The sequence below is a fragment of the Dunckerocampus dactyliophorus genome, chromosome 7 (genome assembly GCF_027744805.1).
Source record: "Dunckerocampus dactyliophorus isolate RoL2022-P2 chromosome 7, RoL_Ddac_1.1, whole genome shotgun sequence".
NCBI classification, from domain to species: Eukaryota; Metazoa; Chordata; class Actinopteri; order Syngnathiformes; family Syngnathidae; genus Dunckerocampus; species Dunckerocampus dactyliophorus.
Genome location: NC_072825.1, coordinates 29,295,919 through 29,315,094, shown reverse-complemented (window position 1 = coordinate 29,315,094; position 19,176 = coordinate 29,295,919). Strand labels below are relative to the sequence as shown.

At 40.5% G+C, this 19,176-nt stretch overlaps 1 protein-coding gene across 2 annotated transcripts in view; it reads left to right on the top strand.

Annotated features, from left to right (window-relative positions):
• LOC129185705 (glutamate receptor ionotropic, NMDA 2D) overlaps window positions 1-19,176 on the top strand; it is a 174,952-nt gene that overhangs the window by 123,778 nt on the left and 31,998 nt on the right. For both annotated transcript variants that reach the window (XM_054783085.1, XM_054783084.1), the window contains exons 10-14: window positions 649-774; window positions 9,424-9,653; window positions 9,979-10,139; window positions 17,120-17,189; window positions 17,272-17,389. In XM_054783085.1, the coding sequence (XP_054639060.1) occupies window positions 649-774; window positions 9,424-9,653; window positions 9,979-10,139; window positions 17,120-17,189; window positions 17,272-17,389 (705 nt within the window). The remainder of the gene's footprint in view (window positions 1-648; window positions 775-9,423; window positions 9,654-9,978; window positions 10,140-17,119; window positions 17,190-17,271; window positions 17,390-19,176) is intronic.

The following is a 19,176-nucleotide window of genomic DNA, read 5'->3' as shown; positions in this document are numbered from 1 at the left end:
GGAAAAATTATGTCATTTTAGTAGCATACAGTTATTTATTATTATTATTATTATTATTATTATTTATTTATTTATTTATTTATTAAGTTGTAATATTATGAGAAACAAACAAAACAAAATACAATTGTCATTTTTTTGGAAAATGAGGCTGCGGAAAAAGTTATAATATGGGAATAAAGTCAGAATTATGAGATAAAAAAAAAACAGCTGTCATTTTATGAGAATAAAGTCAAAATATTAAGAAAAAAAGTTGTATTGTAACGAGAAAAACGCTGCAATTTTACGAGAATATAGAGTAGAGTAATAGAGTAGAGTAATATTATGAGGGAAAATAATGTAATTTTAATAGCATTTATTTATTTATTATTTTTTTAAGTTGTAATATTATGACAAACAAACAACAAAATAAAATTGTAATTTTTTGGAAAATGAGGCTGCGGAAAAAAGTTATAATATTATGGGAATAAAGTCATAATTATGAGATTTTTAAAAAAACAGCTGTAATTTTATGAGAATAAAGTCAAAATAATATTAAAAAAAAAGTTGTATTCTAATGAGAAAAAAGCTTCAATTTTAAAATCACCAGAAGAATATTCTTCAATTTGTGTATGTGTGCTAATGAAGTGTGTTTTTTTTGTGCCTTTGAAGAGCCGTACAGTCCGGCTGTGTGGGTGATGATGTTCGTCATGTGCCTGACCGTGGTGGCTGTGACCGTCTTCATCTTTGAATTCTTCAGTCCTGTGGGCTACAACCGCAGTCTGCAAACCGGCAAGAGTGAGTGATGAATCCGCACTTTTTGTCCCGTCTGAGTCCATCACTGCCGCGGACACACGTCACACGGACGAACACACAGCTGACATGCTAGCGTTTCATGCTCGAGGGAGGGCGGCGCACGCCGTTTTGTAACCGCCCACTGTCACCTGTCACAGTTCAAAGGTCACACACGCCCACCAAGTAGCTGCCTTATGGGCCATGCCAGAAGCACCACAATTAAATCTTCAAATATTAACTGCAGTATTTAAGCTGGAATATGACGGCATGCTAAGTCTCTTAGCATTTAAATACAGAAACTAAAGTGGGACAGAGTCAAGTCCAGCAAATCCCCACTTTTCGCGGGGGTTTTCGTTACAGGGCCACCAGCAAATGGCAGAAATCCACAAGGAATTCATACGCACCTAGAAATCTCTATTTTTGACACCAAGCTCAGCCCCTACATTTATTGCAACACACACGTACATGAGTCTTATTTATGTCTTAAATGTCTTATTTTCTCTTATTATGTTTACTATATTGGGCATTAGGAGTGTAAAGGTGACTATAGGGGTGTTATTTCATGTATAGAGGGCTCTAATGTTAAAAAAAAACATATTTAGAAGGTCATAAGCAGGTTTTCTATGTCTTATATGTCTTATTCGCTTATTATGTCTACTATATTGGGTAATAGGAGTGGAAAGGTGACTATAGGGGTGCTAATGTCTATAGATCAGGGGTGGCCATTACGTCGACCACGACCTACCGGTAGATCGCAAAGGTAGTTTGGGTCGATCGCGTAAACGTCACTTTGTAGTTGTCATATGACATCAATCAGCTCCTGATTCACGCTCGCTCCCCCGCAGCGTTTCAAGCTACACAGGAAGATGCATCTTTCATCTTTATGATTGTGATTATGGCCAAACTAACTCTGTGCTAAGATGTCTATATCTAGAACTAAAGTTATCTGTTCACTTGTAGCGGCTCGCTACGTAGGAAAAAAGTATTGTTTACTGGCTTTGCTTGGCGTCATGAACTCTCCTGCAGAAATCAGTGTTTTCTACACGTTGGCTTCTTAAACTTTTATTTCATGATGAAATTAAAAATGTTTCATTAGTGAAACCTTTTCAATATGTTGCCCTGACTTTGGCTGCATTGACTTTTGCATCATCATTTTAAATTCTTGTATATGGCTAATGTTTGATAGCAAATGCTAACTGGATGTAATACATGAACTGTGTGCCCTATGAACGTTACATACTGTAGCTAATGTGACTGACATATTAGCAGTACTCAGGTTATGTACACAACTATTTAGCAGTTATGTAATTATCTTCATTTCCATATTGAAGTGAATTATGATAGCAACTACTTTGATTACCTGTAAACTTTGAAAATGTGAATGTGAAATACTAATCATTCATATTTACAATAGAATTTCAGAGTTTACTGGTTACATTTTGTGTATGTTATATGTTTTATAGAAAGAGGTAGATCATTTTGATTTGTACTTGCATGCTGAGAAAGTGTGTGCACTCCTGATATACATGTATAACCTACATAAATACATACTCATATTTGATTAAAATAAATATAGTAAATATATATACTTTCTATATTTATAGTAGTGGGTAGATCTTTGGGACTTGGTCATTTTAAAAAAGTGTGAGCACCCCTGGTCTAGAGGGTTCTAATGCTAAAAAGCGGATTTACAAGGTCATAAACAGGTTTTCTGTGTCTTATGTCTCTTAGTTTCTCTTATTATGTCTATTATATAGGGTAATAGGAGTGTAAAGGTGACTATAGGGGTGTTATTTCATGTCTAGAAGGCTCTAATAATGTTAAAAAGCATATTTGGAGGGTGGTAAACAGGTTTTCTATCTCTTATGTCTTGTTTTCTCTTATTATGTCTACTATATTGGGTAGGAGATTTAATAGGATATTAAATTAAAGAAAAAGTACATTGTTTTTTAAAAGTAAATAGCATCGGTGCTCCTGCTATACAGAGTACATATTATGACAGACAAAACAATGAATAAATTTGTAATTTTTTGGAAAATTAGGTTGCAGAAAAACTAATATTATGAGAATGAAGTCAAAACATTATGGGAATAAAGTCATATCCATCCATCCATCCATTTTCCTCCGCTTATCCGGGCCCGGGTCGCGGGGGCAGCAGTCTCAATAGAGACGAAATCCTAAGGCCACTGAACTGGACTCCCTCGACACCTTGGCTGCTGAAATTCTGTCCATGAAAATTATGAACAGAATCAGTGACAAAGGGCAGCCTTGGCGGAGGCCAACGTTCACCGGAAACAGGCTTGACTTACTGCTGGCAATGCGAACCAGGCTCCTGCTCCGGTTGTACAAGGACTGAATGGCACGTAGTAGCGCGCCACCAATCCCGTACTCCCGGGGCACCCCCCACAGAACACCGTGAGGGACACGATCGATGCTTTTTCCAAGTCCACAAAGCACATGTAGACCAGTTGGGCAAACTCCCAAGTACCGTCCAGTACCCTTGCAAGGGTGTAGAGCTGGTCCAGTGTTCCGCGACCAGGTTGAAAACCACACTGCACCTCCTGTAGCCGAGGTTCAACTAACGGTCGTACCCTTCTCTCCAGCACCCTGTAATAGACTTTCCCAGGGAGGCTGAGGAGTGTGACCCCCCCTGTAGTTGGAACACACCCTCCAATCACCCTTCTTGAAAAGGGGGACCACCACCCCGGTCTGCCAATCCCGAGGTACTTTTCCCGACTTCCACGCAATGTTGAAGAGACGTGTCAGCCAAAACAGTCCCTCAACATCCAGAGCCTTGAGGAATTCAGGGCAACTGTCGGAGCTTTGCCACTGGTGAACGTTTTGACTACCCCAGATACATCAGCCACGGTGATGGAACTGTCCGCGTTCATGTCCTCAGACTCTGCTTCCTCTATGGAAGGTATGTCAGTGGGATTGAGAAGGGTCTAAACCTATTCCTTCCATCGTCCAACTATAGTCGAGGTCAGCAGGCCACCATCCCCACTGTAAACAGTGTGGACCGGGCACTGCTTCCCCTTTCTGAGGCGCCGGACGGTTTGCCAGAACCTCTTCAACTGAAAGTCATGCTTAGTGGCCTCACCGAACTCCTCTCACACCCGAGTTTTTGCCTCGACCACCGCCGAAGCCTCGTGCTGCTTGGCCTGCCGGTACCTATCAGCTGCTTCAGGAGTCCCACAAGCCATCCATGCTCGATAGGACCCCTTCTTCAGCTTGACGGCAGCCCTAACTTCTGGTGTCCACTATCGGGTTCGGGGCTTGCCGCCACGACTGGCACCGACCACCTCGGCTGCCTCAGCAATGGAGGCACGGAATAGAGCCCATTCGGACTCAATATCCTCGTCCTCCCCCGGGATGCAGGCGAAGCTCTGCAGGAGATGAGAGTTGAAGACTCGACGAACAGGAGACTCTGCCAAACGTTCCCAGCACACCCTCACTACACGTTTGGGTCTCCCGGGTCTGTCCGGCATCCTCCCCTGCCATCTAATCCAACTCATCACCTGGTGGTGATCATTTGACATCTCAGCCCATCTCTTCACCTGCGTGTCCAGAACATGCGGACGCAGGTCTGATGATACGACTACAAAGTCGATCATAGACCTGCAGACCTAGGTTGTGGAAAACGTCATAATATTCTGAGAATAAAATCATAATATTACGAGAAGAAAATTTACCAAGATTCTTTAAGAAGAAACTTGAAATATTTGGAAAATTGCAAAACAGCAAAAATTAGAAATAAACAATCAAAGAATGAAGTAGATATTAATAATGTTTTTTCACCTATATGACAAAGCTGAGAGGCACTTTTTTCTTGAAATATATACTGTATTCCTGATCAAAATCTTAAGACCAGTTGAAAAATTGCTAGAATTTGCATTTTGCACATTTAAGTAGTTTTAAGTAGGTTTTAAGTAGAGCTACAATATGCAAAAACAAGAAGGGGGGGTGAGACAAAAAGCATTTTGAAAAAGTAATTGATTGAAAACAACAATTAAACTGAAATAGGCTGTTTATCAGCTGATCAAAAGTTTAACACCACAGGCTATAAAAGCCAAAATCTGCTCAAAATGTTCATTTTCTGTCAGGCATTCCCACTGTCATGCCCTCCTGATGGTAAAGCTAAGAAGCTTTCTCTTTTTCAACGTGGTGGAATTGTGGAGCTGCATAAGCAAGGCCTCTTGCAGCGTGCCATGGCTGCTGAGGTTGGGAGCAGTAAATCAGTCATTCTACATGTTTTGAAAGATCCTGAGCATTATGGAACAAAAATGTCAAGTGGTAGACACAAAAAAATGACATATGCACTGAGCTAGAGGATCCGATTGGCTGTCCATCAAGACATAGGGTGGTCTTCCACCCACATTAAGGCCCTTACTGGTGCCGACTGCAGCGCAATAACCATCAGACAACATCTGTGGGAAAAGGCTTTCAAAAACAAAAAAGGAATTCCAAGACCTTGTCTCCTTCAACGCCACAAAAGTGCCCGTTTAGACTTTGCCAGGGAGCATCAAACATGGGACATTGAAAGGTGGAAAAAAGTTTTATTCTCTGATGAGAAAAAATGTAACCTTGGCGGTCCAGATGGCTTCCAACGTTACTGGCATGACAAGGAGATCCCACCTGAGATGTTTTCTACTCGGCACAGTGGAGGGGGGTCCATCATGGTCTGGGGTGCTTTTTCATTCAGTGGAACACCGGAGCTTCAGGTGGTGCGGGGTCGTCAAACGGCGGCCGCTTACGTGCAGATGTTGCAGCGGGCATCCCTCATGACTGAGGGCCCTCGTCTGTGTGGTAACAGCTGGGTTCTTCAACAGGACAACGCTGCAGTTCACAATGCTCGCTTGACCAAGGACTTCTTCAGGGAGAAGAACATCACTCTTTTGGACCATCCTGCATGTTCCCCTCATTTCAATCCCATAGAGAACATTTGGGGATGGATGGCAAGGGAAGTTTATAAAAATGGCCATCAGTTCCAGACAGTTGATGCCCTTGGTGAAGCCATCTTCACCACTTGGAGCAATGTTCCCACTAGCCTCCTGGAAACACTCGCATCAAGCATGCCCAAAGCCATTTTTGAAGTGATGAACAAGAACGGTGGAGCTGCTCATTACTGAGTCCTACTGAGAACCTTTTTTGTTCTGGCTTGGAGAGTGTTTTGTTATTTTTTTGAGCGATGGTCTTGAACTTTTGATCATCTGATAAACAGCCTATTTCACTTTAATTGTTGTTTTCAATAAATGAAATCATCAAAGTGCTTTTTGTCTCACTCCCCCTTCTTGTTTTTGCATATTGCAGCTCTACTTAGAACCTCATTAACATCCAAATGTGCAAAATGCAAATTCTAGCAATTTTTCAACTGGTCTTCAGATTTTGATCAGGAGTGTATATAACTTATTGGCATATCTTAGTGGCAAAGTTGGATCCTTTCATTTTTCACTATGTGGCCCATGCTGGGAAAATGTTTGGACACCCATGGTATGGATTTTGCCTTTAGCAAATATATCTACAAACATTTTCCCACCACAGTAACCTGGGTGAGGCGTTGCATATTATATTATATTGTGAAGATACTGTAACTTTTTCAAAAGGAAAAAAAAACATTCTTTTCCCCCCCATGGTACAATGTGCCATTATTGCTGATTTTCTTCCCCTCAGTTTGTCAGTGTGGCATGCAAGGCAAGCCGCGTTCTTCTTCAAAAAGCAACCACTGTGAGGGTGCTTTGCATCCCAGCGCACAGGAAATATGAGCGCTGTGGTTTTCCAGCGCTCCTTGATGCCTCGCCACCGAGAACGTCGGAAAGCGTCGTTGACGTTAGGGTAACGTGCTGCCCCCTACTGAGTGGGAGAAGGAAAATAGAAAGCGTTTGACTTCAAATCAACTGCCTTTTGGCTGTTGAATGTGGTGAAGAGGGAATTATACATGGAGGATGTTGAAGTGCATCCAAGTACGTATAACGCTGAAGTGGTTATCTATTATTCAGCAGTGCGGTTTGTACCTCTGTGATATTTTCATGTCTCTCATGCATCCATCCAATACCCGCCCAGCTTGCCTCTCTTAGTCTGATTGCTCCGCTTTGCATGGATTTCAACTGTGGTGCGTTCAAAGACCGCCCAGCAAAGTCCGAATGCTTGATGTAGAAACATTATTAGTGAAGCGTAAAGCCATGAAGGCTTTTTAAACACCTATATATTATTGCTGTGGGGGAAAAAAATTATATTTTTGGAGAAAAAAATATTTATAAAAATATAAAAAAGTATGAATAAAAATATATTAAAATATATACTCTACAGTTCACCTTCCGGGGACTTGCTGTTTCGCAGGGTTTTTTTTGGTGCTCTTTTAGTGCTTTTTTTTTTTTTTTTACAGCGTATGAACGCTGTCACAGGGCGAGCCTAGCTCTTTAAGACGAATTGCATTGTGGGAAGTTGAGTGTCTCTCTCTCTCTCTCTCGCTCTCTCTCTTCTTTCTTCTCTCTCTGACCGCCCATTGTCTTCTGTGTCCTGAGTGGCTGTACACCATTGTCAATCAATCTCCTTCGAGCCGTCTCCTGTTGTGGTCATTGCTAGCAAACTAGCTGACCCTGTGAGCTGCTTGCCAACCGCCAATGAGAAACAAAAGAAGCTAACCGTGTGACTCTGAACGCTGTGTGTTTGCAAGTTTCCTCCCCGACAAAACCCACAATGTCGACGAAACGCTCTGCACCCCAAAGGCAGAGGAGGATGCTAACCATCGTACAAAAAGTTGGACTTCTGGACATGCTAAAGGAAGCTAGAAGTTGCAGCTGTACGGCGCCATTACGGAATAAATTAATCTTCGGCTCAAGGATTAAAATACGACGACAGGAGCAATATGTTTTAACAAGGTTACAAAAGCACTAGAGCGGAGCGGCACCATGACGACGAGACATGGTCAGTGGAGTGAAATGTGTGAGTCACTTAATTTCTTGTGACCAACCTCGTAGGTTGATCATTAAAGGGATAGCTGGGATTTTTTGACATGAAGTAGTATGACATCCTCATCAGCATTGTAGTCCAACAGCAGCGACTAAGTCCTAAGTCTAGTTCCGATCAGATTTCTGTGATGAAGAACGTAGTTCCGCTTAGTTGCTGAGGACAATTAAGTAAAGAGTTTGGCTTCTCAAAGCAACCAATGGACTACAATGTTGATGGAGATGTCATACAACTCCATGTCAAAAAATCCCAGCTATCCCTTTAAAATTCAAACCAAGTTTGAACTTTCAGAGTTTAAACAAGAGAGAAATGTGAGAAAGTGTTAATGCCTGTCTGAGACAAGCGTATAAAGTGTATGGTGATGTGTTTTACAGCCTTGAAACATACATAATCATTGTTAAAAAAATAAAGCTGGCTACTTTGCGGGTTTCACTTGTTGCGGGCTATTTTGGGAACCTAAAACGAGAAACGAGGGAACACTGTATATGTAAAATATATTTTAAAAAAATATATTCAGTAATGCCTTGCCACTTCAAATTCCACAGCTTCACCTTATCACCATTTTTCAAAATCTTCCAGGTCGAATAGGACCTATTTTTAGTCCAGAAATATGCATATTTAAGCATAAAAATGTCCAAATGAAGTAAAATACAAATATAACAAATATATTCAGAAGACGCATTGAAAGAGGTTGTGAGGATGATGTAGTATTCTACACTGGTCACAAGGTGTCAGTAATGTTACTGCAATGTTGGGTGAAACACACAAGGACAGGCACAATAATTCCTCATAGAAACACCGTAACCCACGCAAAGCTGATAGTGAACTCCGAACCCCCGACGTCACTTCCTGTCCGCCTGTCACGCCACTCCTCTCGGGAACACACGGAAGCATGAGTCTTATTTTCGCTTATTATGTCCACTATATTAGGTAATAGGAGTGTCAAGGTGATGATAGGGGTGTTATTTCATGTCTAGAGGGCTCTAATAATGTTTAAAAATTTATTTAGAAGGTCATAAGCAGCTTTTCTATGTCTCATATGTCTTACTTTTTGCTTATCATGTCTACTATATTGGGTAATAGGAGTGTAAATGTGACTATAGGGGTGTTATTTTATGTCTAGAGGGTTATTATAATGTTTTAAAAATATTTAGAAGGTCATCAACAGCTTTTCTATTTCATATGTCTTATTTTCACTTATGTCCACTATATTAGGTAATAGGACTGTCAAGGTGACGGTAGGGGTGTTATTTCATGTCTAGAGGGCTCTAATAATGTTTAAATATTTATTTAGAAGGTCATAAGCAGCTTTTCTATGTCTCATATGTCTTACTTTTTGCTTATCATGTCTGCTATATTGGGTAATGGGAGTGTCAAGGTGACTATAGGGGTGTTATTTCATGTCTAGAGTCATGTCTTAATAGTGTTAAAACGTGCATTTAGAAGGTCATAAACAGGTTTTCATTGTCTTATATGTCTTATGTCTACGACATTGGGTAGTAGAAGTATAAAGGTGACTATAGGGGTGTTATATTATGTCTAGAGGGCTCTAATAATGTTAAAAAGGTCATAAATAGGTGTTCTATGCTCATTCTATGACATTTTTATCAGAGTATAAATTACTCACGGTTTTTCGCCTTTTAATACTTAAGCACTGACCTTTGACTCTCTGGTCTTTCTGGACAGAGGCCGGTGGTTCTACTTTCACCATAGGAAAGTCGGTCTGGCTTTTATGGGCCATTGTCTTCAACAACTCAGTGCCAGTGGAGAACCCCAGAGGAACAACAAGCAAGATCATGGTGCTGATCTGGGCCTTCTTTGCTGTCATCTTCCTGGCCTCCTACACGGCTAACCTGGCTGCCTTCATGATCCAGGAGGAGTACATTGATACTGTGTCAGGGCTCTCGGACAAGAAGGTACTTCATGGCTTCAATACCAATGAGCTGCGCTGTTAAAAAAAATAAAAGGCTAATTAAAGTCGTAAGGGAGCCAAATCCCATGAATTGAAGTGTTAAAATTGATTACAGTGGAGGACTGGAAGAAAAGAATAAAATCTCAATGACCATAACAGTTGCTGAGTACTTCTAAGTCCTGCTTAAAGTCCACACATTGACCTTTTTTTCCCCAAAGATGTGAGTGTGCTCAAAGTGGAACAAGTGAGTCTGCAAAGGGGAGAGAAATAGGTCAGACAGATTGGTGCACAGCCTGAGGTATCTCTTGCCCCTTCCACCTCCCGTTTAGTTTCAGCATCCCGAGGAGCAGTACCCGCCTCTGAAGTTTGGCACGGTGCCCAACGGGAGCACGGAAAAAAACATCCGCTCCAACTACCCGGACATGCACCAGTACATGGGCAAGTACAACCAGAGAGGAGTGGAGGACGCCATTCTCAACCTCAAGACCGGGTTGGTTCTTGCACCGTTTTCATTCGGTGCTTCTTAACTCCATCCGTGTTCCATTTCCATTCCAAACATCCATCTCAGATGTATCCACTTTTTATGGTCAAAACTGCAACACAACCACTAATTATGATGGGAATTATGACTCTGCAATGAGGTGAGATTACCTGTACTGTGCGCTACTTTTTTTTCCTGCCTGTGACATTGGCGTAACGTTCCCTGAGCTCACCTGTAAGCAGCATTCACTGTTTCAGAGACATTTTGCGTGGTAGTTGTACCAAATGTTCCACAATGATGGGAAAAAATCCATCGAACACCAAAAAGCCCCCCAAAACGCCAGCGCCGCAGCGTTTGAAAAGTGCAAAAGGTTTGCCAGAGACCTCCGTGGCGTTACACCAACTGCTCGGAGCGTGTGCCCGAATACAGTGCACCTTGCTGGGCCACGCCAGGTGGCTCCCTCCCCTCTATACTCTGGTTCTCCTGATCGTAGTGATGTGGTAGCAGTAATGTCATGATATTTGATTAGGACTAAACGGGTACAGTTGGTCAAATCCTAATTTGCTCCAGTCCTTCTTACCTCCAGGTGTGCACAAACTACACTTAAATAAAAAAAATATTAAAAGTAGATATGAAAAAGTCATGTATCATATCATATCGGCCTTGAGAAGTTATCGGTATCAGTTCGGGAAAAAAAAATATATTAATATGCGGCCCAGGGGCCATTTGAGGCTTGCTGTTTTTTTTTATTGGTCCCCGGCACATTCTAAAAATAGGATTTTAACAAGAAAACTAAACAAATCCAAAAATGGCAAAATATTATTTTTACAAGAATAAAGTCATATATTAGGAAAACTTAATTACAACATTCCTGCGTTCTTACCCTCACCTATGGTCATGAGCTTTGGGTAGCGACCGAAAGGAGATGGCGGGTGCAAAGCGGCCGAAATGAGTTTTCTTCATAGGGTGGATGGGCTCTTCTTTTCGGGAAAAGTTTTTTTTTTTTATTTTGCCCATCATCCACATGTGAGACATGAACACACCGTCTTTCTCTTTGTTGTGTGTTCCAAAGATATAAAAACAGCAAAACAAGAGGCAGCTAAGAATGCACGTAGTGGGACACACCTATTCCAGCTATAAAGCCTTCTGAAAAAAAATGCTCCATTGAATATAATATGACCTGCATGTTAACCAAGCTACAGTGTCATTGTTATTATTATTGTTATTAACATTGTTACACCCAAGAACTACGTTACTGCCGTAGTGACACCTCACCACACCACACCGGCTAGCTACTAGCCGGCTAGCGACCAGCTTCACCACACACTCGCTTGCATTGCCTCCAGCCACTAGCGAAAGGTAACGCTACATGTGGAGGATTGGCAAAATTCCCCCCAAAAAGTGTACTTTTCCTTTAAGCCGAGGTCACAACCGGATGTACAAATTTTTTTGGGCCATCTGATTTTTGGTGTTCCCAAATTCCCTTGACCTACATGGAGGACGTGCGGAATATCTGAACGTGCGTTGGCCGCACTAATTACGTATGTTGAGTAGGGGTGGGAATCTCTTGCCAACTCACGATTACGATTCAGAGGTCTGCGATGCGATGATGAAACGATTATCGATGCATCTCAGTGCATCTTTTTTTGTGATCAAAAGTCAATTTTTTCAAGCGTAATTTTTTTCAATATAGAATATCTTCTTACTCACTGTGTACTACTAAAACAAAGCATGTTTGTAATGATCCACAATTCAAACAAACATGAAACAGATGAATTGACTTCCATGATCTTTGAATAACTGGAAGGTTCCATCTACCAACATATTTGCCATTGCACACAACCAGCAGGAAGAGTCAAGTGCACCAGTAGCAGCATGTACTTGCTGTACATATGCAGCATGTACTTGCTGTACAAGTGCAGCATGTACTTGCTGTACATGTGCAGCATGTACTTGCTGTACAAGTGCAGCATGTACTTGCTGTACATGCTGCACATGTGCTTGCTGTACATGTGCAGCATGTAAACTTCAGCATATTCTGAATTACCAACATAAAAAAATCTGCCAATATTCACAAATAAATAATAGACTTCTGAATTCAAACTCAAATCCTGAGCATAGAATTCTGGCTAAATAATATTTTTGCTGTATAGCAAAGTCAAAAACAGCTTTCATACAAAATATAGATTTCTGTACCAGCGGCTGGTACAGCGACAAGAATAATGCTTGCAGACGTCAATATATTATGAATAACCAAAAAACTAGGCTGCCCTTATTCACAAATAATCCAAAAAGCACAAATGAATAGGCCACAAGAAATCAACATGCCTTTGCAACGTTATTGAACAGCTCAGCCATATTCGCACCCGTTTGGCTCTCATTCATTCCTTGCCTTTGTGGCACATGAGACGCTAGCTTCCAGTCATCAGTAATGAAGTGCGCTGTTACGGTGACATAGTCTCGCCTTTTCCGAGTTGGGTGGAAAATGAGTTATCACTTGCTCGATAGTTCTCTGGTCGGCAGCAACTTCAGCTGGCTGTTTTCCCTCCTGGTTTGGGTGCAAACGTGTGATGTGTTTTCTCATATTTGTTGTGTTGCCAAAATATTTGAAGCTTGTATGACAAAGCTTGCATATTGTCGGTTTCTTGTCCGGCTCATTTTTACCTTCAACTACGTGAAAGCCAAATTGCTTCCAGACGAGTTTTCGCTCAGCCATTCTGGTAGCGTCTGCGCTACCATAAACTGTCCGGGCGGCACTGTTTGTTCCATTTGTTTTTTGTTCCGTCAGCATCGATTATTGACATTTATGAATCGATTAACGATCATCAGCGTCCGCATTGCGATGCATCTAAGAATCCATTATTTCTCCCACTCCTAATGTTGGGTGTCGGCAGGTGCGACGTACGAAAAAATGAGCATTTTGCCCAAACCTGACCAGCAAACCAGCAAAACGTACGAAAGACACAAGTTGCCCATACGGACAACGCACGAAGATGTACAAAGTGCATAAGTCTTGCAACTTGAAAAAAAACGTAAGCACCCATAGAGTATGTTTGACATGACAGAGAACCTCTGCGCCCGGTCTAAGTCTGTTTCGTGTGTTTTTTTGCACATAGCCTGCACGACTGTTTGTGAACTAGGATTTAGAGATGAAATGAGAAGCACTCAGTCATCTCAGAGTAGAAGTGCTGCTTCTCCACATTGAAAGGAGCCAGATGAGGTGGCTCGGGCATGTGGTCAGGACGCCTCCCTTGTCAAGGACGCACATTTTGCACTGTTGGATCTTAAGGAGTTTCTAAGTAGAGTTCACGAATCAAAATGCAAAAAGGGAAATGGGAATGAGACAAAAAAGTAATTCATTGCAAAGAAGCATTAAGGTGAAATAGGCTGTTCTTCAAAAGTTTAAGAGCGCAGCCTTTAAAGGGCAAAATGTTGGCAAAAATGTGGATTAAATGTGATTTAGTGTCAGGTATTCACACTGTCATGATCTCTTGATTGTTGAGCTGCATAAGCACGGCCTCTCGTAGCGCGCCATTGCTGCTGAGGTTGGACGCAGTAAGACAGTCAATTCAAACTTCTTCAAACATCCTGAGGCAAAAAAGTCAAGTGGTAGACCCCAAAAAATGAGCCGGAGGATCTCGTCAAAACACGGGACCATCCTCGGCACAAATGAAGGTTGTGACTGGTGCCGAGTGCAGTCCAATAACCATCAGACACCATCTGCCAGAGAAGAAACATCTTTAAAGGCCTCGTCTCCTTCAAGGTTTGGAATTTGCAGGAAAGGACCAAACATGGGACACTGAAAGGTGGAAGAAAGTTTTCTTCTCCCTTGACGGTCCTGATGGCTTCCAACGTTACTGGCATGACAAGGAGATCCCACCTGAGATGTTTTCCACACGGCACAGTGGAGGGGGCGCCATCATGATCCTTCAATGGAACAATGGCGCTTCAGGTTGTGCAGGGGCGTCAGACGGCAGCCGGCGATGTGGAGATGTCGCAGGGGGCATCCCTCATGACTGAAGGCTCTTTATTATTATTAATCATTTCAATTTAACTTTTTGAATTCCTTTTTAATTCCTCTAAAATAAAAATGTACAGTAGATTCCTGTAAAAAGCAGTATGTAGAATGAATGATGGCTGAGTGTAACATAAAGGCCTGCACACCTGCCATCCGTGTCGCAGCTCTGTCATGTCAAAAGCTTTGCAGTCTGACTCACATTTTAATCTTTTCTGGCGCGTTTCTTCCTAAATTCTTGTCACCTTCCCTGTCACTGCCGACACCTTCACTACCGTAGCCACACAGGCGACACCAGCAGCACCTCCTCCCTTTCCAGTAGAATCCCCATCAGAAGGCATGCGTGTTGGGTAATCCCAGTTTACTTCACAGCCTTGTCACAACAAATAGAACTCACAGTCGTTTCAAATTTCAAGTATTGCTTGCGAGTATTTTGTATGTTGCTTGCAGCTATCCCTTTTAAAAACATAATCTGACTTTTTATCCAATCATTCATCTTCTTCAACTCTATTTGGGTCCCGTCTTCCGCCTTCAAGTGTGTTTTCTGGCTGTATCTGTATTTCAACTTTATAATCCTCATCCCTCTCCAGCTCCATCCCATGTCTTTTCCCCCTGAAGTGTGGAAATCTTTTTTCCTCCCTCCCCCCTTGTCACCACGTATAAATCCCCATCCTCCCGTCTTGACTCCTTTCCCTCTTCATGAATTTCCCGCATCTCTGCCTTATTTTATTCTTGTTTTGGCTTTTTCTTCGCCAGGCCTGCTTTGCTATTCCACCCGTTCCTGCTTTGCGTGTTAAGGCTTAACTTTTCATTCCTCACACTTTTGCACCCCAACGTCCTACAATCCCAGCAGCATCCTTCTTGACGTGAAGACGTATGAATATTTCAAAATGAAATATCAGAAAAATGGCTACCATCCCCATTACAGTGTAGCAGTATGCCGTAATCACAGTTCAGTACGTTGAGCGTTTATTTTAAGGATCATTTTTGGCATAGTAAGGGAGCAAATGCATGACAAACGGCTTTAATGATTTTTTTTAATATCACATACAAAACTGCAAACTGCCAGCAGTTGAATAAATTCTGAAATGAAAACAATCCCAATAATATACATTGCAATGTTCTTATTTCCTTTGAGTGTATGCATGATTTGTATGCATGCATTGGTCATGTTCTCCCTCATTTCTTTCAGAAAATGACTTCATACATTTATTTGAAATGCACTTTGGGCATGGAATTCCGTGTATTCAGCCGTCAAAAGATGACAGAGTTCATTTTAGAAAACATACATTTGCTTGCTTTGACTTAAAAGAAAAGCATGTTGAAATTAAATATTAAATTAACATTTTAGAGAATTTTAAATGACATGTCTAAATTTTAATGAAATTTAAATGTAAATGACTCCAAAATATAAAATTATTATTTTAAAATTATTATTTAAAATTTTAATTTCTCTAAAATGTAAATTTAAATTACTGAAAGATTCCTCAAAAATTTAAATTGTAATTTAAATTTCTCTTAATTTTTTCTAAATGCTGAAAAATTAAAATTTTGATTCCTCCTAAATTTAAATTTAAATATTGTTATTTAAATTCCACTTTAATTCAAATTAAAATATTTTAAATTGAAATTCCTCTCAAATGTAAAATTCATAAAGTTATTGTTTTAAAAATATTGTTCGTTTCAATTTCTCTAAAAAATAACATTATTAAAATTATTATTTAAAAATTATTAGTAAAAATGTTAAATATATTTTTCTCTAAAATTGTAATTCCTTTTCAATATTAATTCAGCTAGAATTTTTCTAAAATGTAAATTTATATTCCTCTTAAATTTCTTTAAAATGCAAATCTAAATTATTCTAAAATTGTTATTTAGATTCTACTTAAATTTAAACCAAAATATTTTACATATAGATTCATCTAAAAAAAATTTATGAAAAAACCTTATTTTCACACTATCATGTGGAACATGACTTTATGACTTTTATGCAGTGTTAAGGTAATGTCATGTAAGCTAATGTCTAGGGGTGCACAATCATTTTTGGGCCAATATGTGGAAATTATGACGTCATACCGATAAATCCGCATTAAAAATAGCTCTGATAATTTTTAAAAAACGCTCTGATGAGGCGAGCAAATCGAACACTCCTTTTTTCTTCTGCCTGTGATGTTAAAGCCTGTCAAAACCTCCCCTGACCTCTAGTAAAACTAGTAAACAAACACTCACTTTGGTTTGCCGGGGACCTCCGTGGCGTCACACCGGCTGCTCGGAGCGTGTGCCCGAATACAGTGCACAGCAGGTGGCTCCTCCTGCTTTATACTCTGGTTCTCCTGATAGTAGTGAAGCGGTAGTAGTAATGTCATGATATTTGATTAGGACTAATCAACAGGTACGCTTGGTCAAATCATAATTTGTTCCAGTCCTTCTTATCTCCAGGTGTGCACAAACTGCAGTTCAATCCAAATTTGTAAAAGTAGATGTAGAAAAGTTATCGGTATGGGTTTGTATCGCGCATCTCTCCTAGATAGCTAGTCAAGGGGAGTTGTGGTTGCTCACTCTCAGCGGGTACGCCCCCTCAGCCAATGTCTCATAGCGAAAAATCCAATTAGCAGTACATGTAGCGTTACACCCCAGGATGAACATTTCAAAATCTAATATCTCACTTATACGGCATGAGCAAAATTGTCATTATTACGATGAACAGGCTGAAGAAAAAGCATAGCAAGGAAAGCCATGATAATTCCACCATTACCATTTTGGTTTGGGAATATTTCCATCACATAATATCGTCAAGTACATACTTGCATTCAAGTGCATACATCCTGTACATACACTGCCTTTGTTTCTATGACAAAAATGCCACTTACTATGGCCCGTCTGAAGTTGTACCTTCAATCTGTAAACCAGTAGACATTTCGTCCCTCCATCTTCCTCCAGGGATGAATGAATGTTCCCTTTATGCCTTTTACAGGAAACTGGATGCTTTTATTTACGATGCTGCGGTGTTGAACTATATGGCCAGGAAGGACGAAGGTTGTAAGGTAGGTAGGGCGCACCGTGTTCATCAACATAGAAAAGTCCACATGTGTACTCAGCTTTGTTTCGTCTTCCTGTTTGTCCAAGGTGATGACCATAGGCTCGGGGAAGGTTTTTGCCACCACAGGCTACGGTATCGCCCTGCACAAGAACTCACGCTGGAAACGTCCTCTTGACCTGGCCCTTCTGCAGCTGGTGGGAGATGGTGAGAACCAGCAGGGGCGGGTGGAGAGGCACCAATTTGGTCAATGGAGGAGCAAAGGGAAGGCAGTGATGTGGATGTTTGGTGTTAATAACGTTGCTTGGAATGCAGGGGTGTCCAAACTTTTTCCTCCAGCGAGGGCCACATAGTGAAAAATGAAGGGATGCAACTTCACCCCTTTGATAGTTTGTAAATATGCTAGGAAGTTATATACTGTTTATCTCAAGAAAAGGCTGCATCTCAGCTTTGTCATAATGGTGAAAAATTATTAATTTCAACTTCACTCCACTCTGACTGTTTTTTTCTCCTGAATTATTCAACATTCGACTTAAATATTCTTCATTAATTTTCTTCTGATGATAATATGACTTTGTTCCCATAAAACCACAACTTTCCCCTAACCTAATTTCCCCAAAATTAAATTATTTTATTTTGTTTGTTTCTCTTAATATTATTAATAAATGATATATATCATATAATAATTATGGGCCTGCAACCCATATTACTATTACAAATGTATTCTTTATTATTTAAATTATATCTTATTCTGCTACCGTTGGATGAACCGTCAACCACGTCATCATTGGAGAGGTCTTCATCATGGGTAGTGTGCTATTTATAGTGTGCAACAATTTGTGTAACCGTGGCAAAGTAATTGACGAAAAAAAAGGCGGATTCTGGGGCGACAGCAACATTTAAGAGCTGCACTGAACGCGAGGTTGACAGCCCCACCGTTTAGCTCAGTGGTATTGTTCTTGCCTCCCATTCCGAATGTTAAGTGTCCACTTGCACCACAGATATGATATATGACAAAAAAAATTATAGAGTGCAACTGTGACCGGTAAACATTCCTTCAAAATAAAACCAAGAATTTAGCAAACTTAAATCACAACTGTATTCTTCTAGTTACGAACATACGTCTGTAAACGCAACAGTTACATACCGTCTTTAACCTCTTCTTCACTTCATTCTGAGATCATTCTGTTTCTTTGATGAACTTTATAAGCACACAATGAAGTACATTTAGCAGAGTGCTACGCTAATGCTGTCTTTGTCCACCAAGTAACTTTGATAGAGTAATTAGTGAGGAATACAATACATAATAAGAGGTGGGTGGAACGATCTCAATGTCGACATTGCCGATACTGTGGGTAAATCGATGCCAGTGTCAAGGTTGATAACATGGTGACCTGGAAGAACATAGTGCCGTACCGGGGGTAATTGCAAGGGCAGGCCCATTCAAAATTTCTACTGACATTTTTTCTAGTAATATTTATAGTAAATCTGTCCTATCAGACTAGAGCTGTCCTACCTAGTCATACTAGATCTGCCCTACCTAGTCAGACTGGAGCGGCCCCACCTAGGCAGACTAGAGTTGTCCTATCTAGTCATACTAGATCTGTCCTACCTAGTCACACTGGAGCTGCCCCACCTAGGCAGACTAGAGTTGTCCCATCTAGGCAGACTAGAGTTGTCCTATCTAGGCAGTCTAGATCTGTCCCTATCTTGGCAGTCTAGCGCTGTCCTACCTAGTCATACTAGAGCTGTCCTATCTAGTGTATATTAATAAATCATACAATCATAATATATAATCAATAATATAACACATTTTCAATAAGAAATATTATTTTTTTTATATTCCAACTCTATGCTACTAAAATCATGTTATTTTTCCTTATAATATGACAAGAATGTTCTTGTAAAATTGCAACTTTTTTTCTTGTTAGAAAACAACTTTTTTGTGTTAATCCTTTGACTTTATTCTTGTAAAATTACAGATGTTTTTTTTC